Source organism: Eubalaena glacialis, chromosome 2, assembly GCF_028564815.1.
Source record: "Eubalaena glacialis isolate mEubGla1 chromosome 2, mEubGla1.1.hap2.+ XY, whole genome shotgun sequence".
Taxonomy (NCBI): domain Eukaryota; kingdom Metazoa; phylum Chordata; class Mammalia; order Artiodactyla; family Balaenidae; genus Eubalaena; species Eubalaena glacialis.
This window is the reverse complement of record NC_083717.1, coordinates 14585521-14610891: the sequence shown is the minus strand read 5'-3', so window position 1 is coordinate 14610891 and position 25371 is coordinate 14585521. Positions and strand designations below refer to the sequence as shown.

At 44.3% G+C, this 25371-nt stretch overlaps 1 protein-coding gene across 1 annotated transcript in view; it reads right to left on the bottom strand.

Moving 5' to 3' along the window:
* Window positions 1-21213, bottom strand: part of NEBL (nebulette) — a 336004-nt gene extending 314791 nt beyond the window's left edge. Inside the window, exons 1-2 of the mRNA XM_061178838.1 lie at window positions 21004-21213; window positions 19658-19752 (exon numbers count right to left, since the gene is read on the bottom strand). Coding sequence (XP_061034821.1) covers window positions 19658-19752; window positions 21004-21072 — 164 coding nt within the window. The 5' untranslated portion in view covers window positions 21073-21213. The remainder of the gene's footprint in view (window positions 1-19657; window positions 19753-21003) is intronic.
* Between the last annotated feature and the right edge of the window lie 4158 nt (window positions 21214-25371).

The window sequence follows — 25371 nt, the reverse complement described above, 5'->3', positions numbered from 1 at the left end:
ACAAATCACCTATCCCTGAAATCATGAAGAAGGAAAAAGACATCTGCATGCTTTGCTTTCGCACCTCAAACTGCAAACGTTACAGCCACAGTGCGTGGTAAGTGCTTAGTTAAGATGAAAAAGGCATTAAATTTGTACAATGAGATACTCTGAGAGAGACCACATTCACATAACTTTCATCACAGTGTATTGTTATAATTGTTCTATTTTATCATTAGTTATTATTGTTAATCTCTTACTGTGCCTAATTTATAAATTAAACTTTATCACAGATATGTATACATGGGGGGAAAAAAACATAGTGTACATAGGATTCGGTACTCTTGGCGGTTTCAGGCATCCACTAGGGGTCTGGAACGTATGCCCCAGGGTAAGGGCAGACTACTGTATATACAGAAATAAAATGCAAGTCTTTACAGTGTAAAAGTAAGACGCAGGACTGCATTTATAATATTTGTTAAATGGTGCACAGTGTAATAGGCCACATAGAATAGAACAGGCAAAACAGGAAAAAACGATTCATGACATGTGTTTCAGAAATGTTTCACTGTTTTTAAGAAATGTTTGCTAAAAACCAACTTAATGCAGAGAACAATTCCCCAGCTCAGAAGAGAATACCTGATATTATTAATACCATACAGAAAAACAAATACTCTTTAAAGCAAACACTAAAGTCAAACTTAGAATGGGAGTCACAATGTAAATGATCTGAATGTTAACTTTTCCTCTCTGTCTGCTGCACTCCTGGGCCTGCACAGCACCTGTATGTTTAGAAACTCACAGTATGAAGCAGAGTATGAAAAAAACCACCACAACTCTCAACACGATTCAGAATGTTAAAGAGACGATGTACGTGCATTTTCTTCAACAATATCATAAAATAAATCTTTAAGATTTTGACCATGAGGATTTTTTTTAATTTTATTTTTTATTTTATTTACTTATTTATTTATTTATTTATTTATTTATTTATTTTTTTGGCGGCTGCGTTGGGTCTTCGTTGATGTACACGGGCTCTTCTCTCTAGTTGCGACAAGCTGGGGCTACTCTTCGTTGCGGCGCACAGGCTTCTCGTTGCAGTGGCTTCTCTTGTTGTGGAGCACGGGCTCTAGACACGAGGGCTTCAGTAGTTGTGGCACGTGGGCTCTAGGCACACGGGCTTCAGTAGTTGTGGCATGCAGGCTCAGTAGTTGTGGCTCACGGGCTCTAGAGCGCAGGCTTAGTAGTTGCGGCACACAGGCTCCTCAGCACATGGGATCTTCCTGGACCAGGGCTCAAACCTGTGTCCCCTGCATTGGCAGGCGGATTCTTAACCACTACGCCACCAGGGAAGTCCCACCATGAGGATTTTTTTAATTGAAGCTTAAAACTAACAGACAGAAAAAAAAAAAAAAGTAATTTCTCTCTCAACCTCTCATTCAAAATCTCAGTCCTACAGACAATCTAAAATAATGTGAAAAGGCATTCCAATTTGAAAAATACACAACTGGAAAAGAGTGCTTTTGAAATCATGAGTACTGTGCCCATAAAAATTGAACACTTCAGCTTTAAAATTCACACTCAAAACCCAGGTAATCTCTGCATTGCTAAGACTCAAACAACTGCTACACTTGAAAAGAAGACTAGAGCAGTGGAATGGATAGAGCATTTCCCAGTTCTAGAAAGAAGAGAGAGATTGGGCAAGAGACACTTGGAAAAGCAAGTCAGGTGGCCATTCATGCTCCCAGTGATGGAGAGCTATGCCTTGATCTTTATATACACTTTTTTTCTTCCTCTCACAATCAATCCCTCTGCACAGACTAACCCCACTACATGCAGACAGGGGTGGATGGGCCCCAGGCCACCTGCCTCTGCTGACTCTCAAAAACCAGATGGGTCACTGCACTACGGTCTCAGGCCAGGCCCAGAAATCCTCTTTGGGGTCAAAAGTTTTTAGAAAAATTAAAAAGGTCCATCATACATCAAGGCTAAATTTCTGGCCACTCAAGTGGTAAAAACAGAAAGGACCAGTAGAAACTGTAAAGAAAAAAAAAATTAGAGGCATTCCTTTATCTAGGGGAAGAGAAATGACACTAGGACAACTGGAGAAAGGTGGCTTGGTCCTTTTTTTAAGGCCGTAAGAGCTTTCCGTTCAGCATCTCGTGGAGCAAAAAGCAGCCACGTATAAATAGACAAAGAGTTACCAAAAAATTAACTCAAAGACAGAAACATCAACAGGACTTGGGAGGCATTGATAGTTAAGATCTGATTACGAGGAGGAAAAAGGAGTGTGTTTGGGGTTTGTTTTCAAAGTCAGGGGGTGAGGGTGGAGAAGCAGTGCTGTTTTTCAAAATACACATGAACTCACTGGGTGGATAAGATTTCTATCTGGTAATAAAGTTCACCTGGGAGAAGAGGTTAAGCAGAGAGCACGGCTACTGAAAACAAAGCAGGACCCACACAAGCCTTATCACAGGATCCACCTGCCCTGCAGGCCTGGACCTGTACTTTTCAGGAGCCCAGCACTTACACTTAAATGCCTACGTGACAAAACTCGGTCTACTCCACTACCTCTTGAAACACAGATGCAATTCTTCATCACTTAATAAAATAATAAAGGAAGTTTTAAGAAAGAGAAGCCTTCTGAGAAACTTTCATGATCAAATTAATAATTAAATTCTTAAATGGAAATATAAATCCTAAAGTGTAGGAATATTACGATGATACATCTCCAGACGGGAATCTTTCACACGAACTAAAACATGAAGTCACAGTCAGGAGATTTTTTTCCCCCCCTTTCTCAAAATAAAATGATAAGGACAGTCATTTTCTATGAAATTGTAAACCATATTTCTTCTGGCCTTTTCCACTGGAAACTGAAATTCATTTCCCTATAAATATTTTAATGCCACTCTCCTGCGAGCAGGAACAATCCATCAGAGCACAATTTCATAATTGTTTCACAAGCTTACAAAGCACACAATGTCACAAAGTAAAGGTCCTGGGTGGACGAGAAGAAGGTTATTACAGCTTGAAAATAAGAGTGAGGTCTTGAAAATATAGCATCAAATGAAGAAACAGATACTGTGGCCAATGTGTAGTAATTCAAATGCAGATTAAACCCTGTGCCTGCAGGGGAGGAGGGGGGGAATACACTCACCATAAATTTCATTTATGAAAACCAAGAGTATTGAATACATTTCTTTAAAAAAACTCAAAGTTCACTGTGTATATATTTCCCTTCTTCTATACCATAAAAAAAATAAAATAAAATAAGGCTAATTTTGCTTTGCTTCTGTTAGTGAATCTGTTAAGGGTTGAATCCCCTTTAAAAAGACATGTTGAAGTCCTAACCCCCAGGATCTCAGAATGTGGCCTATGTATAGACAGGGTCTTGACAGAGGGAATCAAGTTAAAGTGTGGTCATTTGGGTGGGCCTTAATCCAATATGACCACTGTCCTTGTAAAAAGGAGAAATTTCGACACAGACACATAGGGAAGGTGATGTGAAGAGACACTGGGAGAAGATAGCCATCTACAAGCCATAGAGAGCGCCCCAGCACAGATCCTTCCCTCACGCCCCTCCACCCCCAAAAAACCAATCCTGTGGACACCTTGATTTCAGATTTCTAGTCTCCACAACTGTGACACAATAAATTCCTGTTATTTAAGCCACCCGTTTGTGGTACTCTGTCCAGCAGGCCTAGCAAACTAATACAGAATCCATAAGGACTTTTTATGTTGATCCTCCCAAACCATCTCTGTACTTATCTGTATGAGGATTTTGCCAGGAATTAATGCCAAATTTATTAGGCTGTAATTTCTACAATCTGTCTCTTCTTCCCCATTCTAAACTTGGGATATTTTTCCATCTCCAAAACTCCCAAAGCTCTCTTTTGCAGATAATTTCTCAAAGAGAACAGGCAATAATGAGCATAACTGATGCTTAGATGGTATCAACTCTGTCAACTGTTTACACAGATTATCTGATTTATTCCTCACAGTAACCAGAAGAGGTAGTAAGTGTTATTATTATCATCAACTGAGGCACAGCCTCATTTGGCAGATGGGCTGACAGGTCATCATTTTACAGATGAGGGACCAGAGGCAGAGCCAGGGGAAGTAACTAATGCAGCTGAGCGCCCGAGTCCATCTCGTAATTCTCCCACCACATCTTCTCTTGTCATCAAGGGCCAGGGGACCACGATTTCAATTCCAGGACCTCGTCCACAGGGCCTTCTCAGGACCGTACGATGCCATTCATCTGGGTCTAGAGATTCCAACTTCTTTTATTACCATGAAGAATGCCTTGATGTTTTCTTCCTAACCTTACTCTCCTGGCCTTTACTTTAATTTCTTGATGATGTTTATGGGTCTTTTCTACTTTTAAATATCTTCTTCTTCGTTGAAAGGAGGAAAGCTAACTAGGAAGCGAATAATTCTACTTTTTTCTGTGTCATTTTTTATTATCCCAGCATCTTCCCCAAGCTTCAGTTCACCTTTTTTTCTCAGAACATAAGTGCTTTCAAAACTCTTTCGTCGTGAGAATTTTTCACAAGCCATGGCTCATGTCGACCTTTAGCTTTCCTGACCTTAATCTTACTGTGTGTGCATTTTTGATTTCTCAGTTTCCCATCCTTTAAACTGTGTGTCGTACTAATCGGAGCTCGGAAGGCTCCGGGGGGTGGTGCCCTATGCTGTTTTTTTGTCTTTCGGTTTTTGTCTTAAGAGGTATTCCTCATTTTCTCCCTCACTGGAATAATTAACATGTTTTCTATCAGAACTTTACGTTTCAAAGTCTTCTACCTCATGGAGGCCCCTTTCTTTTTACTCCTTCTTTCATTTATTCAGTAAATCTTTATGAAAGGCCGATTGTGCGCCAAGGACTGCTCCAGCCCCTGGAAACACAGGCGGAACTGAACTCATACATGGCTCCTGCCTCACAGAGTTTCTCATAACCCGGGGCTCCCTGAACACACATACCCCCCTTTGCTTCTCGCACACTGAACAGGTGTCCTGAAGTCTGGGATGTGGTGGGACCAGCCATCCCCCCTTTCACTCCGATGAACTTCAAGGTAGTGAGACCACTTGCTCTAAAATCCTCACAACCACTGCATCTCCAACCCACGCTTCCTCATTTTCCATGTTCAGTCCGAAGCAGCTTGAAAACAATGGAACTGTATACAAAAGCAAAGCGAAAAATCAACTGACATTCTCTTTTAAACTTTCAGCCGCTGTCTCGGTAAAGACTCCCTTTACACGGCATCCAGCCTCTGTGCCACAGTGTAAGTATGTGGAGAAACCACTAGTTATCTTTTCCATCCATGTACGTGGCCCCAGTCTGCCCTGAGTTGGCTTCTCCTTCATTTTCATCCTCTTCCAAATGTTCTCCATCACTTGTTCCCCTTCTGGTTTCTTTCCTTCTATACATGGACCCGCCCACGAGATCTGTTGCTTCTTTAGCACCGCAAAGCCTCTCCGCCACCAGGGTTTACTGATCAGCCTGTCCTGTCCCCACCACACACCGGTCACATCTCTGGACCCTATGAACCATCGTTAGTGTCTATGCTTCGGTACAGATGGGCGAGACCATCAATATTCCCCTGCTGGTATCTTCTGAGGATTACTTGATCCTTCCTCCAGCCTCCACTCAGGTACTTCTTTTTTTTTTTCTCTCTTTATCTTGTTCAACAGACTTCATTGTCAAGAGTGAAAACTGTTTCATAGTTGTCTTTACATCCCTCAGAATTTTGTATATGATTGCCTTGCATTTGATCTGAGTTCCACAAATATTTGTTTAGTTGAATTACCCAAGTTTACTCTGAGGCCCCACGTTTACATTCTTTAGATGAAAACCCCCCCAGAAAACCTAAAGCAATAGTGACAAACACTGAACTGAATACAGATTCTTTATCCTCAAATAAAATACAAGGGGGTGTCACCAAACTGTAAATTTAACTTCTACAGAGTCTGCCCTTAGAGTGAACACCATACATAGCATCCCAGCACCATTTTCTCACTGGAGCTTTCCCCATCCCTCCCCTCTTGGTCAAAGTAGAAATTTGGACATGGTGAGTGGGTAACGCACCACAGATCTGGATGTGTTTGATTCTAGAAATACGTCACAAATGTAGGCAAAGTTTTACCTGAAGAGACATGGAAAGAAAAAAAACAATAGTTTCTACATACTGAGAACTTGTAGGTACAAGGTGCTGTGCTGACTTCTCTATAAATAACGAGCGTTACTATCACTGCGCCTCCTATTTACAGATAAGGACAGATGAGGAAACTGTGACAAAGAACTCTTGAGTAACTCTCCCCAGCTAGTGAATGGCAGGGTTGGGATCTGAGGTCAGGCCATCTGGCTCCAGAGTCATTACTCTCTGTGCTGTGCCACCTCTTCAAAATGATTGCTAACCTTTCCTCTTCTTTTCAATTTTTTATTTTTATACAATTTCTAAAGGTTATTTTCCATTTACAGTTACCACAAAATATTAGCTATATTCCCCATGTTGTACAGTACATCCTTGAGCCTATCTTACCCCCAAGAGTTTGTACACTCGGGTCCTTCTTTTATGTTACCACCTTTTTTCTCTTAGGGAATTAATTTTTAAATCCTGAGTAGCACCCTCTCCTGACCCACCAGTCTGCACCAGAGAAAGATGCCAGCATTAGGAGGCTTACTATCAAATAAAGGACTGTTGCATCCTGTTCAGCATAAATGTGCTTTTAAAGCCAATCCACACATGTTTATTCAGTGGCTCTTACATACCCATCACTGCAGAAAGAGAAAACAAACTGCTTTTCTTTCAACATCTGTCAAACTGCCATTATACAGGACACTTCCTGGCCAGCAGCCCCCATGTACAAATTATAGGTACTTTCACTGACCGCTCAGCCCCTCGGGTACATAGGACACAAGAGGCACACAAATAAACCAGCTTCCTCACTCCTGGCCAATTAAACGTGATGTTACGTAACTACCATAGAAAAAATAAAAATAAAGACCACAGAGGCAAACCCTCTAAATAGGATTTTCCTTGTTTAGCAGCCTCTGAGGAAGAACTGTTCTAATATCGTGTTTCTATTCCTGACAGGAATAACCCTTAATTATTATGTGCCTTAGCATCTAGACATTTTAAAATAGAATTTGACTTAACGTTAAGAAAATCAGGGACTTCCCTGGTGGCGCAGTGGTTAAGAGTCCACCTGCCGGTGCAGGGAACACAGGTTCGAGCCCTGGTCCGGGAAGATCCCACATGCCACGGAGCAACTAAGCCCGTGCGCCACAACTACTGAGCCTGAGCTCTAGAGCCCGCGAGCCACAACTATTGAGCCCGTGTGCCACAATTCCTGGGGCCCGCGCGCCTAGAGCCTGTGCTCTGCAACGGGGGAAGCGACCGCAATGAGAAGCCCGCGCACCGCAACGAAGAGTAGCCCCCGCTCGCCCCAACTAGAGAAAGCCCGCGTGCAGCAACGAAGACCCAACACAGCCAACAATAAATAAATTAATTAATTTTAAAAAAAAGAAAATCAGATAACTACGTCAGTGACAACAGAGAAGACTTTAGCACAGTGAGAGAGAGCGAGCGCTCGCTCTGGCATGGGGGATGGGGAAGGGGAGGAGGAGGAAGCACAGATCCTGCTGAGTTGTTTTGGAAGTTCTGGAAATCTGGGAGAAAAGACAGGATTGAAGAAAGTCACTAAAGAAAATTAAATTCTTCCGTAAGAGAATGTAAAGACTTTTCATTTCTCAGGGATTAATGCATTAATCCCTGATTACATTTGTTTCAGGAAATAAATAAATCATACTTATTTCTGGGGAAAAATATATGGATAGGCAAGTGAATGGCTACATGGCCTGATGTCTAAAACACAGGAGTTCGTCCTGAGACTTTTGAAAAACATAGTTGTAACAAAGTGATTTTACCTACTCCCTCTGTAGACAACATTACTCTTGTCATCTTTTGTTTGGCTGCATGTCAGTGACCAATAATCTATCTATAAACGTCAATATTTCACCTATCAGAGGAAGTGACAGCTATTGTTTATGTGTATTGTCAGCCCAAGCATGGCCAGCTCCGCTGGGACCACCACACGGATCCTCATGGAAAGAAAGTCTGTTCCTTCCTGTTGAGTCTGCTCTCTCAGTGAGGGATGCCTGAGGCTGAGCTGCACCCCCAAGAGAGCTGCTGGGCAGTGGGCTCTATGGGGGGACACTCACCAAGCACATGGTAGGTGCCAAGGTGTACAAAGGTGATTGGGACCATTCCTGCCCTCAAGAATGTAACCTGCTGATAGGGAAGACTTGCTTATTTAAAAAAGAAAAACAATCTAGAGAGTTATATCAAGGATTCTTCCATAAATAGGTCCTCCCACCCACCTCCTGCGTGCAGGCTGTCAACCATTTATATGCCTCACCCAACTTCTACTGATTGACAACATAGACATGGTGGGTTTAGATCGTCATTCTTGTCATAATGGGACAGGAAGGTTCATGATATGAAAGGGAGGCGCTGTCTCGACGACGCAAACAAGACATCTGATGAGGACAGTGAGAAGCAGGCCTGCTGTATAATCATGAATTTGACTAGCTTTAGTCCCTGGTTCCTGCAACATACTCTAAATAGTTGTAATTTCCCTAGTAATTGGAAATATCTTTGATATTCATGAGCCCCAGGGTCCATACCTGAGTTGTCCTAACAAGATGCTCAGGGTGGGGCTGGCCACTCCAGAAATCATGGGATTAAAGGGTTGGAGCTTTGAGTCCGGTGAGGTAAGTGGACCTCCTCTAGGGAGGGGAGAGGGGATGGAGTCTGAATAATCTGAGTCATCACACCTGCACAATGAAACCCCACTAAAAACTCTGGACACCAAAGCTCCAGATTTGGCGGAGATTCCTGGTTTGTGACCACATGGACATGTTGGGAGGGAGGGAGACAGACACTTCCTGATTCCACAGGGTGAGGGCAGGGAAGCTCCATGTCCAGAACCCTCCCAGACCTGGTCCTACGTGTCTCCTCAGTTGACTGGTCCTGCCTTATGTCCTGTATGATAAAGCAATAATCTTAAGTATAGGACTTTCCTGAGTTCTGTGAGTCGTTCTAGGAAACTGTCAAATCTGAAGGGGTTGTGGGACCCCCTCCCCAAATTTGTAGCTAGTTGGTCAGAAGTGTGGTTGCCCTGGGGAAACCTGAACTTGCAGTGGCTATCTGCAAGGGCTGTCTTGTTGGGGACCGCACCCTTCACTCACGGAGTGGTTAGTGTCAGAATTGCACTGCAGCACTGCAACCCCCATTCTCAATTCCTGAAACACAAGCCAGAAATAATCCCTTTAGAAGCAAAGCTCAGCTGACTTGACTTCCCCACCCTCAACCCAGCTCCAACCTCAGGCTAAGAACTTCCATGGTCCAATCTCAGCAGGAAACCACCTTGAATAGGAAGACAAACACAGTTCTAGTACAAAGCAGGCTTTTTGATTAAGTGATATAACTGAAATATAAAAACTACAATGGGCACACAGAGAAAGAGTCCAGTAATTGACTGAGAGATTCAGAATGGCTTCACAAAGGTTGTCATGGCTGTGTGCCTTAAAGATGAAAGCAATTTTAAAACAAGGGAGGATAGGATGGCTTAAGAACAGTGTAAGGAAAGAGTTAAATCACTGTGTCAAGTTTAACAATAATGAATATACTATCTAACTTTTATTACCTCCTTACTGTGGCTAAACTTATTATTTTGATATTCCAATGAATCCTTAAACCTATGAGGTAGAGTCTATTATGATACCCATTTTACAGGTGAGGCTACTGAGACTTCGGTTAGGAAACTTGATGAAGGCATCAGAGCTGGCAGTCCAGTGTGGCTGGAGAAGAGGGTGAAAGGAAGTGGATAAAGTATGAAAAGCCCTGAGTATCTATCAGAAACCCAATTTTTTTCTTCTGTAGGCAGTGGGGAGCCACCAGAGGTGTGTGCATAAGGGAATAATATGACCAGAACTGTGGTTTCAAAAGATAAACTGCAGTGGCAGGAAAAGCATTCAAAAAGAGAAAGACTAGAACAGGGAGACCAGGTAGGGGATGATGGTCAGATCACTGGCCAAACAGGATGAGAGCCGGAAGCAGGGTGAGAACAGAGGGGATGAACACGTGGGGATGGGGAAGGAGGACAAGGACGTCTAGAAGATGACAGAGATACACAGGGCTCTGGGTGGATGGTCGAAAGAGCAGCCAGGAGGAGATGGTGCAGGCATCCAAACAGACCATCAAAAATACATCTGGGGACCTCCCTGGTGGTCCAGTGATAAAGAATCCGCCTTCCAATGCAGGGGACACGGGTTCGATCCCTGGTCGGGGAACTAAGATCCCACATGCCGCTGGGGAACTAAGATTCCACATGCCACTGGGCAACTAAGCCCGAGTGCCACAACTACCAAGCTCGCCCACCTCAACTAGAGCCCACATGCCGCAAACTACAGAGCCCTCGCGCCCTGGAGCCCGCGTGCCACAACTAGAGAGAGAAAACCTGCACGCCACAACTAGAGAGAATTCTGCACACCGCAATGACGAGCCCACAATGCAATGAAAGATCCCACATGCTGCAACTAGGACCCGATGCAGCCAAAAAAATAAAGAAAATAAATGAATAAACATACATCTGTTTATATGTCTTTCTGTACTGATGTGTGCATTTACTGCACCGTTCTTTTTTTTTTTAACACCTTTATTAGAGTATAATTGCTTTACAATGGTGTGTTAGTTTCTGCTGTATAACAAAGTGAATCAGCTATACATATACATATATCCTCAAATGTCCTCCCTCTTGCGTCTCCCTCCCACCCTCCCTATCCCACCCCTCTAGGTGGTCACAAAGCACCAAGCTGATCTCCCTGTGCTATGCGGCTGCTTCCCACTAGCTACCTATTTACATTTGGTAGTGTATATAAGTCCATGCCACTCTCACTTTGTGCCAGCTTACCCTTCCCCCTCCCCGTGTCCTCAAGTCCATTCTCTACGTCTGCGTCTTTATTCCTATCCTGCCCCTAGGTTCTTCAGAACCTTTTTTTTTTTTTTAGATTCCATATATATGTGTTAGCATATGGTATTTATTTTTCTCTTTCTGACTTACTGCACTCTATATGACAGTCTCTAGGTCCATCCACCTCACTACAAATAACTCAGTTTCATTTCTTTTTATGGCTGAGTAATATTCCATTGTATATATGTGCCACACTGTTCTTGATGCTCCCGTGTGCTGCCTGAATTTGGTGGAGTTCACACTCTTGATGCAACAACAGATAATGAAGTCAGATTTCAAGACGGAATTCAATGTTGGCGGGCAACCATTTAACTCCACACCCCACATCTCTGGCCCTAGGCTGCACACGGCCATCCCACGCCTCCACGCTCTCTGTGTGGTTGACCGGCGCCTGCTCTGGATGGGTAATGAGCATCAGGGGAGCCCCTCAAAGATTTTTGTCTAAATGACTTTTTAGACTGCCAAGCTGAAGCAGAAGTATACCAGGCCACCGGTCTACAAATAGGTCTGAGGCTATTCAAAAGTACACACATCAAATTAAGTTTTCTTCTAGCTCCTCCCAGGATTTGACGGGAATGAGTCGACAGAGTGTGGAAAAGTAAACAGAAGCTGAACACAACGTGACTCCCTCAAGGACTCCACTAAGAAAAACACACAGCTGACCACAGATAAAATTAATGCTGGGTTTCCAGTGCTGGAATAAACGATCCTTGCCATTCAAACCTGGTCCTTCCCACAATTTCCTCTTTTCTGGTTATGTCTGTGCCCTACGTCTAGGTTCGACGAGAGAGGCTGTGGAACCATTTGATTCATTAGCAGAACTTTAGAATCAATAATCATCCTTCTACCAAGTCCTCAAAATGTTCTGGGCACTCAGCTCATAAATATTATTCTAGCTCCCACTTCCCACACTGCAAAAAGCCTAGCTCTTCCTAATAACGCTGACTAGAGGAGAACGAAACAGAAAGGAAAAGAAAAGAAATTCGACTTCCCGTTCCTCTGGAGACGGAGCTTTGAGGGGGCCCTGAATCTCTGGAGGACAAGGTTGTCATGTGTGGGTATGTCTGCTTCTCTCTCACTCCTGACATTCCCAGGAACCACTCATCCTTTAAAGCACTCATCTGAAAACGTTTAAAGACATACCAAAATGCACTCTTACACAGGCCCCTGACACATAATCAATACCCTTTTAAGCACACACATCTGTATCCTGCATTAACCTTGCATCTCACCATAATTTAGGAGATATTGCTGTGCTCCATCTCCAAATGTTTTCTAATCTGACATCACTCTGTAACAGATAGATCATCATAAAGACAAGGAAACATTTTCAAATGTGGCAGAACTCAGGACATGATTTGTAAATACAGTCTTCTACAATTTCAAAGGATACTAAAATTCATTCGATGTCATCAATGGTTCAATAGGTAGCTGAGAACCAGATCATTTTGCATATACACTGGAACCTTTTTATTTGGTTCAAATAAAGTGTCTCCTTCCCTCACTTTCAATCATCCAGTTTTAACAAAACAAAAAACAACTGTCATCCTCCCACATCAGATCTGTGTGCAAAAGGTCTAATTTTTTCTAGGCAGTACGTAACCAAAAAGTCAGATAAGGCAGATTATAACTGATGCAAACTAGAATCCCTACATATCACAATATCCTCCCATAGAAATGGTTGCCTGTAACATTTTCTCCTCTCTTTAAGGGGGAGATATGAGACAACAGCTTTCAATTTATTATAAATAAGGGAGGGGACTAACATTTGGGTACTAATAGGTGTCATTTGATGTGCTGAGGCTTACACATATTTCCCCCTTTTCATTTCTATAAAGTTTCTCTTAGGTAGAAATTATCCCATTTTACAGATTATAATTAAACTCAGAAGAAACTAAATGAGCATCCATAAAGAATCTTTTAGAAAGGTATCATATTTTGAAACCAAGCCTGTAAGCAGTGAAAGGAAATTCCACCACGTTCACTTTTTTTTTTTTTTTTTTTTTTTATTTATTTATTTATTGGCTGTGTTGGGTCTTCGTTGCTGCACACGGGCTTTCTCTAGTTGCGGCGAGCGGGGGCTACTCTTCGTTGCGGTGCGCAGGCTTCTCATCCTGGTGGCTTCTCTTGTTGTGGAGCACAGGTTCTAGGCGTGCAGGCTTCAGTAGCTGTGGCACACGGGCTCAGTAGTTGTGGTTTGCGGGCTCTAGAGCACAGGCACAGTAGTTGTGGCGCACGGGCTTAGTTGCTCTGCGGCATGTGGGATCTTCCCGGACCAGGGTTTGAACCCGTGTCTCCTGCATTGGCAAGCGGATTCTTAACCACTGCACCACCAGGGAAGCCCACCACGTCCACTTTGGATTGGCAAAGGCAAGCCTACTCCTTCACTGGGAAGACTTTACTCCTTGGTATTCAGACCTGGTGAAGCTTGGCCCCCAGACCACCATTCAGGCTCCGCAATGCCTCTTCTCAAGCCAGCTCCTCTAGATGCCCAGCCTCAGAAGGAACTCAGCTGCCACATCCTGAACTTGGCGGGGAGGCAGGGACCACACTCTGAGCTGCAGCATACCCATCACACTCCCTGACGCAGCTAATCTCTATTGAGCGCTGACTGCCAGGCTCTGTGGAGATGGGGTGAGCAAGACAGATGCCCTCAGAGCCACCCTACGCTGGAAGAGGGTGCAGACAGGTAGGCTCGTGGTTCCTCCATAGGATGGTGAGGGCTCTGAGGGCTGAGCTGAGTCCTGAGGGACGGCTGGTGTGGGATAGGGTGTGGCTGGCACAGACAGAGAGAGCGAAAGCAGCGGCTGTCTGAATTCATGGACTTTCGGCATAGCGTTGTACAGGCCAGCAGCTCCCAATGCTCTGTGATGTGTGGGGCGTTAAGAATACGGAACTAAGCTAGTGTTTCTCAAACTTTTTTTAACCATATCTTCCAGCAAAAATATGTTTTACATCATGATGCAGTACACACGTTACACATATAACTAGGAAAAGAACATTTGCCAAAACAATACTCTTTCCACTACTCAAACCCATTCTGATATTGTCTCTCTTCTTTCTCTCTCTTTAAGTTCTAGATACAACCCTCGAATGGGTGGCAACCCATAGTGTGAAAAATACTGGTATAAACCTTTTAATAGGCATGACTGTCATTTCTTTGATACATAGTTGACCCTTGAACAACATGGGTTTGAACTGTGCAGGTCCACTTATACACGGATTTTTTTCAATAAATACTACAGTACAACCCGATGCCTGGTTGCTTGAATCCGAGGGTGTGGAACCACATATGCGGAGAGGGCCGACCGTGGACTTGAGCAGCCTCGGATTTTGGTATCCGAGGGACGGTCCTGAAACCAATCCTTCATAGATACTGAGGAACTTCTTCTTCTGCCTTTTACCCTCCTTTTCTTCCTTCACCCCTCAAAAAAGTACCGCCAAGGAAATAAGAACACTACAGTTTCCTGAAGGTCTGTTATGTGCCAGAAACTGGGCTGGAACCTTGACATGCCCTGTCTCATTCATCCTCACACGGCCCTGCAGGTTAAGCATTACTATTCCCATTTTACAGATGAAAAAGCTGAAGCTCAGTGATCAAGAGACTCGTTCAGTAGACCATGACGGAGCCAGGATTCGAATCCAGTTCTGTCTTGCTTCAAATCTCCAATCACCCTACTGTGCCTTTCATGAAAAGTTCTTAAGTAATTAAAGCTAACGTAATAGCAAGAATTTCCTAAGTCCCCTTGAGATAACTCAAGTCCTTGGAGTGTTATGGAACCAGGTTTGGGAGGCCTCAGCAGAGATAAGGGAAATATGAGGTGGAAAATATCTCAGGTTTCAATTTAATTTCCTTCCATGTCCTCTGAGTACCCCTTAGTAAAGGCACTTGTGGGGAGTCACCAACAGAGAAATGGTAAGTGAGAGCTACTGGGGGGCTGGCCTAGACAATCCCCCTCAAGGCAGGCAGGCTGAACAGAGCTGCCCGTTCTGAGTGGCTCATAACCAGGAGCACCTTGCCCGGCATCTTCCAGGCTGTAGACAGTCCATACATATTCACAAAACGGAACGCTAACACAGGCAGAGCGAAAGTAAACACGGAGCATGGCTCCTGCTGGTATATTTTTAAATTGGTCCAAAATTATGTTAAGCGAAACTATCTGTTGAGAAGGAAGCGTCTTTGGAAGGATAACTAAACGTATTTATAGCACAGACACTTGTGTTCTTTCAGTCCCCTAACTGAAGATACATTTGACACAGATACAAGGAATATTTAACGTGAGCAGGTCAGGACAAATGTTCAGCCCCCCCCCAAAAAAATCTCTGCAAAAGTGACGATTTGGGGAAATTATTGGCAATGCTCCACAAAGCGACTGCATCATAAACTGATCCTTCCCCCGACCTAAAAAAACTTGATGTTTGGCGACAGTACATTAACTGGCCAGTCATTGGCACTGCTATTTCTAAGTGATGATACTGCTGGGAATACTTTAAGAACAGATGTATTTTCTACAAACACATAATAAATGCAATTCTGACACCTACAGTAAGTTAAATTATTTATTTGACAAATGGCCTTTAGGGTTTATATTCTTTGTGGGGCTTGCTGGGTAGCAATACATTTATAGTTTAACTTGGCATACCAACTCACATACAAATATGAGCCGTTTTTTGTCTAATCAGCTAGTGTTATTTTCCCAGCACCTCTTAGCAATAAAAATATTGCCTAGTCCTCTTTTCTTTGCAAGTTCCATGATGGGAAAAAAATCCTGAACGTGCAAAAGAACCCATTGCCTGCTGATGAAACATAAAGGCTTATGAAAACATGGCATGTCCTCAAGTAGATCAGTTTGTTTTTAAATGCTTTAGTAGGGTACACTGCTGCATTAGGAACTAAATGTGTATTATGCCTAATCTTACATCTAGTGTGTACTATACTTTGATCATTCTATCAAAAGATCAAAATTTAAATATTAGGTAAATTATATTTTATACATGTTCTCCTTTGCATGAAGTCAAACAGAAAACTTGTTTCTTCTCTAAACACACAAGAATATACACAAGCAACATATTTAGACCGAAGAAAATACTCATTACTTCATTCCATTTAAAAAAATGCCCCTGGGTATCAATTAAAATAAAAAGCCTTTATGTTTTCTTAAAACAATCCTAAATGTCTGCTCGTGCTTTCAAATATTTTCAGCATATTTTAATATTTATTTTAAAGTTTCTTAAGTTAATTACATGTTATTTTTACAAGAAATGCTACTTAAATACTCTTCCTGAAAGCTCTAAGAGGTTATGTAAAACAACAGAAATGACAGCATAAATTAAAGAACTGATATTGAATCTCCAATAATCAAAAGTTGCCATTTTCATAACAACTGAATGTAAAGTATGAACCTTAATTGGATCCTGGATTTTTTTTTAAAAAGCTATAAAAGACATCCTTAGGACAATGAGGGAAACGTGAATATGGACCGGATTTTAGAAGTTATTATGAAATTTTTGTTAATTTTCTGAAGTGTGATATTGGCTCTGTGATTCTTTAAGAAAAATATCCTTATTCTTAGTACATGCATGAGGTCCTTTTTAAGAATGAAATATCTTGATGCGTGAAACCAGCTTGATGCCTGAAACTAACAAATGGTCCCAAAATAATAAATATATCTGTACATATACTAGATAAAAACATGAAGCAAATACTGCAACATGTTAATAAGAGTTACATCTCAGTGGAGGATATTCAGACGTTCATTGCATTATTCTTTTAACTATTTTGTATATGAAAATTTTCACAATAAAAAAGTTGCAGTGGGGGAAGAATAGTCGTTTTCATTTAAGCATGTATGTGTATTCACTCCTGAGCCAAACTAGGGGCAGATAAAATATTACTTTATATGGACACAGAATGTTTCATTTCCCAGTAGCAGTATACTTCAGAGAATCAATTTTCCACCACTGACCCAGAGAAATTATGGCAGCCCTTCTGGCCAAGATCACAGGGAACAGCTGATTGACACACACCACCTGATTTAGAGCAGAGGCATCAGGATCCCCAAAGGGTAATCCATGCTGACCAGTGAGTTTACATGTCAGCCTGCGCCCTTGGAAAAATAAGGGTGGAGAATAGGGGCCTTCCAGCATGGAACCTTTACAGCAGACAGAACCTGCAACTTTGCTAGGCTCTCCTTTGCTAGGGAGACAGCCTATCAAGCTGTGACATGAACGTAAAGCTAAATTAGACATTTAAACCATCGATTCTACTCATTCACCCACTAAAGATGGATTTCTGTCTTACCTTGTCTCTCTGCTCCATAAAGTAGACTACCAGGTTCAACATTCAGCAAAAAAAATCTGAGATGCTACTCCCAAAACTCAACTTAAACCTAATAACAAAGCACTAGAATTATATAAGAAATTTTAGAGAGAAAACCTGTAAGCATTCAATTTAGATATAATGAAAGTATTAAAAAATAAGACTCAGACCTTTGAAACAACATAGCAGGATGTTTCTTATCTACAAACAGAGGTTTTTTTGTTTTGGGGTCCAAATCTCAACAGTTCTGGGCACTAGTTCACTACGAAGTCAGAGGGCCAAACAGCCGTCCATGACTTGCTGCAGAATCTGATATTCTTTTTTAACTGGAGTGAACTGAAACTCAGCAGTAAGCATTGAACTTTCAAGTGGCCCGATGCAATCAAAGACTTCACTTCAGTTACACTTCTTTTTTCTGTCCTTTTATTTCTATCATCTCTTTTTCTCCCTCATTCAATGCTTTATCTATATGTGTGTGTATATGTGTGTGTCTTGTGTGTGTGTGTGTGTATATATATATGTTTATGTGTGTGTGTATATATATACATACACATAAACACATTACGCATACATATACACATATACATATATATTTGTTGCTGTCTTCTCCTTTTCTTTTTCCTGTCTTTCCTCTTCCTGTCTTTCCTCTTCCCCTCCCAATTCCTCCAGAGCCACCCAAAGGCATTGGTAAAACCCAGTTAAACTTCAGGCTGTGAAGCTAGAAAGAATCTCGATGTGGCCCATGAAGCCTGATGGAATCAGGCCACAGGCTAGAAGAGTTATGGGAAGAATGGTTCACTTTCCTTTAACCAAAGAACAATCATCCTGTCTATGGGTTGTCGAGGGCCCTTTCCCTTCTAGGGACAGCTACCTGCCTTTGATCTTTAACCAGCCCTCTACACCTCTCTTTAAGAGAAGCAGGCGACCACGACACTGGGATCTCATTTATTGCTTCATGTTATTCTAGTAAGAGGCACGATACAGGAGAGCTGAAAACATCAATGGTTTGGGACTATCTGTGGACTTCACTCATCCAAATCATGAATTCTGTTCAATGCCACCATTTTCTGATTTCTTGAAAAGTTTCTGGTGTATTTGTAAGCACTAAGCTAGGACCGAAGGAAATACAAAGAGTTTTTTTTTTTTTTTAGGTTATTCATCAGAGAGGTATGAGCACATTACATTCGTTTACCAAAAATTTACTGTCTATGAAAACTCACTCCCATGAGTGAAGCATGAATTAACCATGGGCCCTCCATCTCCAGGAGACCTGAATAAACCTCTTTCCAAAACTCCAGGGAGAATGCATCTCTGGAAATGCTCCAGCCAGAAGGCGAGGGATCCTCTGCCGCCTCCAGGCTGGAGAAGCCCCCACAAGCGAACCAGGAAGAAGGCGGCTAAGCAATCAGGGCCAAGAGCCCACCGCTGAAAATAATCTGGGTGGGGGGATGCTCAAAAAGTGGGGAAACACACGCCGAGGGCGCCAAGGTAGCCATTTGGAAGCATTGAACAATGTTTACAATTTGCAGGCTCTAGGAGTGATTTGAGCCCCTTACCGAGGCTTATCCTCTCAATGCCTCAATTTCTTCATCTGACAAATGGGGAAAATAATAGTACTCCTCAAAGTCATAGGGTCTGTAATGATTAAATGAGTCAGTAATGCATAAAGTGCTTAGAATAGGGCCTGGCACATGGTAAGCACTGCATAAATGCTACCTAATCGCTAGCATTATAGGCTAGAAGCATGCCAATGGAAAAGCCTACTAAAGAAAACTTACCTTCTTTAATCCCTACCAAGAGACCTACTACTAACCAGCTAGAAATACCCAGGTCTCAATTCTTTGGTTCCCTTTTTAAGCTCCAGCATCTCTGGAGTGGTCTCAGCTAAAGCCAAAGGAGCAAGACTCCTTTCTCTAAGCAACGAGGTTCGGGCAGAAAATGCAGTATGGCAACATCATATGATAAAATGGAAACTGACATATGAATAAAATGCAAATCTATCTGACATGCATTTCGGAGCACAGGTGTTCTCAGTGTCTAAGTTCTGCAGCTTCTAACAAATGTCCCTAACTATGCAACACTGTGAACCTCAAAAACTAACCTTCTGGTTGAAGACACACAAATTACCCTGCACATTAGAAAGACATAAATGCAATGAACTTCAACAAACTACATGGCCCCAAAGTATGTGGCATAAACAGGTAATTGGCCACTGCCACACCTGGGTGACACAGCAAGTCAATTCTTCAGAACAGGCAAATCCACTCACTTCCATGCTCTGTTGCTGTGCCACACCTGGCACACTATGTTGACAATACTTACGCATTACAGTAGGGCTTCTTTTCATAGCCTTTGTAGTTGTTCATGTTGAGAGCCATCTTGCAGACTTCACAATGGAAACATCCTTTATGCCAATACTGAAAAAAATAAATATTTAAAATTTTCGTACAACGCCAGTTCTTTCCAGGATGGGTACAGAAAGGAGACCTTGTTTTTGGTGCATCACAAGTCCCCGTGTCTGAAAATACTACAACAAAATGACTGTAGGTACCAGTGGATGTTTGCCGACTTTCAGTTAAGTAAACAAAGCAGTCAGTTATTAAAATGGAGTTTTAAATGACTCTCCGCCACAACGTACAGACTCAGATGGAAGAAATGTCACGGGCTCTACCCGTATTACACTTCTATGAGCAGCCAAAAAGGAATTCTGCGCTTGGTTAATGGAGAAATGGAGCCTGTGAAGTGGCCTCGAAAGGAAACCGAATCCAATTCAAAGTGCCTAAACAACACTGTTTCTAACATCCCGATAAACATGCGCTCACCGGAAGTCAGGCAACCTGAGGTGGCCGGAGACGCACTATGTTAAGTACCCCCGGCCCCCCCATCCCTGTCCAGCTTCCACTAAATTGCGGGAAAGGCGGACTCTGTCTGGGATGACTGTAGGGATGATGGCGTGCTCTTATGAGGCATCTGTATGACCACACGCAAATTTCACAGGGACCGCCTCCGGCTGGGTTCAACTGTCAGTCGCTCAGGCTAGCGCCAGGGTCTGTCTCCCAGGCTGCTCAACTCCATCCACGCCCGGGAAGGGCAGGGAAGCAGGGCTGCGGGGGCCGGGCTAGAGCCATTTCCTCTGGAATTCCCCAGGCGGGTGGATTAGCCCCCAGTGGGTCTGGCTCGCCGCGCTCAGCCCGGGCTCTCCGGCGAGGCTTATTCTTAGCAATGCGGCAGCGGCCGCCCCACGACATGTTAATTACTATCTGCCTCTCCACCTCGCCGCCCTCACGCGAGGCGCTGGGGCGGGGGTGAGGTGGCGATCCGGGCGGATCCTTGAGGTGGGCGTGCGGGGCAGTGCGGGGTCGCAGCGGAGGTGGGAGGCGCGCGGTTGGCCGAACTGCCCCTGGGGGCCCAGCGCGGGCCGCGCTCCTCCAGGCGCCCTCCGCAGCCGCTCTGCCGCCGCCCGCACCCCGACAAAAGCCTCTCCTGGTTCCAACATCACGATGGCCAAGCGTGCTCTCTGGCACTCCTGCGGGCGTCTTGCTTCGCGTGCCCTCACCCCGGGCCAAGACACACAGACGCGCACACACACGCACAGACCCACTCTTCTCTTTCCATCCCAGATGCCAAAACTTCTCCGAGCAGGTGCAGCCCGGCGCCCCCTCGCTCACCTTATCCAGGCAGTTGACTTTCTCCGTGGGATACACGACTTTCCCGCAGCGGGCGCACTGGGGGTTCATTGTCGCGGTTCCCGGGGGCGGCGGCTGGGCGGAAGCGACGACGGCTGGGGGCTCCGAGGAGCCGCTGTGACATCCCCCGGCGAGCCCCGCACCGCCTCCGGGCAGGCGGGAGGGCGGCGCGGGCCGGACGCCGGGGTCGGGCGTCGGCGCGGGGCCCGGGGCGAGCGGGCCGCGCGGCGCGCGGGGAGCCGGCGGGGGCGCGGGTGGGTTCGCGGCGGGGCCTGGCGCCGGGGGACGGCCGCGCTCTCGAGCTCGGCTCCGGCTCGGGCTCCGCGCCGCTCTCTCTGCGTCGCTCGCGCTCCAGGTACCGGTGACTCACACAGGCACTGGCTCCCGCCCCTCGCGCTCACTCGCTCCCCCGCCTCGCCGCCGCGGCGCAGGCCAAACCCACCGGCGCGCCCCGACCGAAGTGACAGGGAACGAGCACGTTGGGCCCCGGGGAGGGCGGGCGAAGCGGGGGAAGGGGGAGGGCAGACACACGGAAAGCTCTGCAGACCGCGCGGGCTGCGACCCGGAGGCCTGGAAGCGAGCCTAGCGCCGCTGCCGCAGCGGGGGCGGCCAGGTGGGCGGCGGCGGCGGGGGGAGGGAGCGGTGGGGGTGAGAGGACGCGGGGCTGGGAGGGCTCAAACCCGCGCACTCACTGCCCCCCTTCCTCCTGTCTCCTGCCCCGGCCGGTGCAGCCCCACTCCCAGGCAGACTGACGTTCCCAGTACCCAAAGGTCGCGCGGGGAGCGCGGGGCGGGGGTGCGCCCGCCCTCCTCCTCCCGGGCCCCGGGTCGCAGGCAGCGGCGCACCAACGCCCGCGCAGCGCCCCGTCCCCGGGCGGAGGCTGGTCCGGGCGCGCGCAGCGACGCACTGGGGCCTGGGAGCCTGGAGACACGCGGGGAACCCGGAGACTCACGTCCCCGCGGCGCCCCCGGCTGTGCCGCGCCGCTCCCACGGGCCTCCTCCCAGAGAAAGCATCCCCTGTGTGCCTGCGCGAAGTCCTCGGATCCTGAATGGGAAGAGACGTCTCTCACTGGCTCCTCACCGCTGCACTTTTTATATCTGTTCTTTAAGAACAACTGGTCATTTTAGGCCCGAATCAAGCCTTTCCTGATTTACTAAACGATCATTCGTTTTGCTGTGTGTGTGGGTATACACTGTAAATTTTTGCAGTTAAACACCACAGGGTCTAGGAAAAGTTCTTCACCTCCATGAAGGGAATTACAAACTCATGGTCCTAACCGGAAGGGCCAGAAAATCAAGCTGAAGGCTGAGGGTAGGATACCAAACGGAGTAGGAATCGGTTTTTGGTTTTAATGAGGTTACTGGACTTGCTTTGTAAAAGCAGCAAAATGGAGCTACGCGGCCTGAGTTCAAAGCCCAACCCTGCCCTTACTGTCATGTGACTTTGTGCACATGACATACTTCGTGCATAGCCTCTCTATGCCTCAATTTTCACATCTGCAAAATGGGGATAACATAGCGCTACAAAACAGCTCCTGCTGTCCTATGTGAGGATTATATGAGTCAGCAGTTCTGAAGTGTTTCAACCTGCCTGGCTCTTGTTAAACGCTGCGGAAGTGTCAGCGAGGATTATCATTGGCCGGTTGTAACAAATAAGCAAACACATTACGTTGCTAGCACACAGATTAAGACTCAGTAATGCCACATAGCAACTACTGTAACAAATATTAGTCGTTTTTTTAAAAAATCATAGCTGCAGCCTTTCATGAAAAAAGAAAACTACTGATTTCTGAGCTCCTCAGCCAGGCTGCACTGATGAAATAACATTCATAATGAGGCTGTGCTGTTTGACTTTTCCAAAGAGATCATTTCTTAAAAGAGATCCATCCACCAATGCAGCAGCCTTTGAACCACTCTTTGCCTGGCTCACAAGCCCACCCCAAAAGCAAATAAAACAATAATTTGCTGTCAGAGATGATCAGTTGTTTAAAAACACCCCAGAGCTAATTAGAAATGCTTAAGACCATGGGTGAAAGTGGAGGATTTTATGCTAAGTGAAACAAGCCAGGCAAATACTGCATGATGTCACTTACACGTGGAATCTTAAAGGGAAAAAAAAGGGGAAAAGTGGAACATAGAGTAAAAAGTGGTTGCCAGGGGCTGCGCAGTGAAATAGGGAGAGGTTGGTAAATGGGTACAAACATTCAGTTATAAGATGAATAAGGTCTGAGGATCTTATATATAACATGGTGACTATAGTTAACATGGTATTGTATAATTGAAATTTGCTAAGAGAGAACTTACATGTTCTCATTCAAAAAAAGGGAAAATATGCGCAGTGATGGATGTGTTAACTCCATAGGGGGGTTCCTTTCACAATACATATGTACATCAAATCATTACATTGTACACTTTAAATATCTTACAATTTTATTTGTCAATTATACCTCAGTAAAACTGAGGAAGGGGAAGGACCTACATTGAATATTTCTTTAAAAAAAAGAAAGAAATGGCTGAGGAAAAAAGTATGTGATCACCTGGAAGACAGTAATTTTTTTTAGCACTTAGATCTTCATAAGTGTAGCTCATAAAAGATAGTCTAAAACTCCTATTGTCCTTTTTAAATGGTAAGCAAAAAGTTCTAAGGAGGCATGATGGTGATATGTGACATTTATAGCTGATTTATCAGATATTTTAACTAGGAATTATATAACTTCCTAGCCAACCAGCACCTATCACAATGCCCGACACATAGTACATACTTATCAAATGTTTTTTGAAAGAAAGTATGAATAAGACGAATGTATTAAAATTGGAATTAACGGGGCTTCCCTGGTGGCGCAGTGGTTGAGAATCTGCCTGCCAATGCAGGGGACACGGGTTCGAGCCCTGGTCTGGGAAGATCCCACATGCCGCGGAGCAACTAGGCCCGTGAGCCACAACTACTGAGCCTGCGCGTCTGGAGCCTGTGCTCCGCAACAAGAGAGACCGCGATAGTGAGAGGCCCGCGCATCGCAATGAAGAGTGGCCCCCGCTTGCCGCAACTAGAGAAAGCCCTCGCACAGAAACGAAGACCCAACACAGCCAAAAATAAATAATAAATAAATAAATAAATAAAAGAACTATAAACAGAGAATTGGCAGAAACTGTCATCTGGTCCAGCCTTCCTCTTTCAAGCAGATGAATGATTTAATTATCCACTGGGGAGACCTTTTGCCCCTTTCACGTCTTTTTCACGTGACTAGTCAAGAAATCAGTCCTTACAGTTACTATACCCCAATATCTCTAATTAAATCCTTTTCTGCTGGCTTGGACATCCACAGATATAAAGAAAAACTTACCATCATGACTCTTATGAAAACATTTATAATACTTAAAAAATTAAAATTTTTCTTTTGTTAAAATTCCAAAATCTATTTACTTTTACCTCTGGGACCTATTTACATAGAACCTATTGAAGTCCCTATAATTACCCTTATTATTTAAGCTGCATAAAAGGAACTCCAAATTAAAATCCTTAAAGAGTAATTAATATTACAAAAGGCCAAATAGTGGCTTTGACAAACAGAGGATGCAGAGTGTGGTGGATTGTATTATTGGTTCACAATTTTTTGTTCCTTTCCAGCCTGGTAACACTTGCTGTAAGCAGAGTATATTTCCCCACCGCAGTTAACGCTGAGCTTGGTCATGTGACTTCCCTTAGCCAATGGAATTCCAGAGGGCATGACTTAGAGCAGAAGCTTTACAACATTTGCGTGGTTTGCCTCTGTTCTCCCACCTCCTTGAGCCTTGGCACCTGGCTGTAAGAAGAGCATAACCCAGGGAGTGGCTGCTTCTTTGATTTTTGTCCAGGAATTTAAAGACCTGTCTAGCCAGTAGAGCCAAAATGAATTCAGTAAGCCCAGTCATGCCCAGCAGAGCCACAGCAAGTCCACAACCCTCACATAATGGAAGTAAGAAATAATTGTTTCTGTGAGCCACTGAAATTTGGGGGGTTGTTCATTACTGCAGCAAAAGCCGACTGATACACCAATGATAGGAACTGAAGAGAAATGCTTTCCACTTCATCACACCAAAAATAAACTAATGGATTTCCATACAAGATTCAGTATGGGCTATTTTTTTTTTCTATAATACATGGTAGAAGTGTAGTAAAGCATCTGTCTCATTACTAATTAATAAATGATTCATTCTCTCATTACACAAAGTTTTATTATGTGCCTTGTATTTGTCAGACATTGTGTAAAATTGTGTACATTTTTCCAGCTGGCTCAAATTCACCACAGAGGCAACTTTTCCCAGCCAACAATTTGGTAGGTGAAACTAAAAGAAAATGGTAAATTTTAGCTC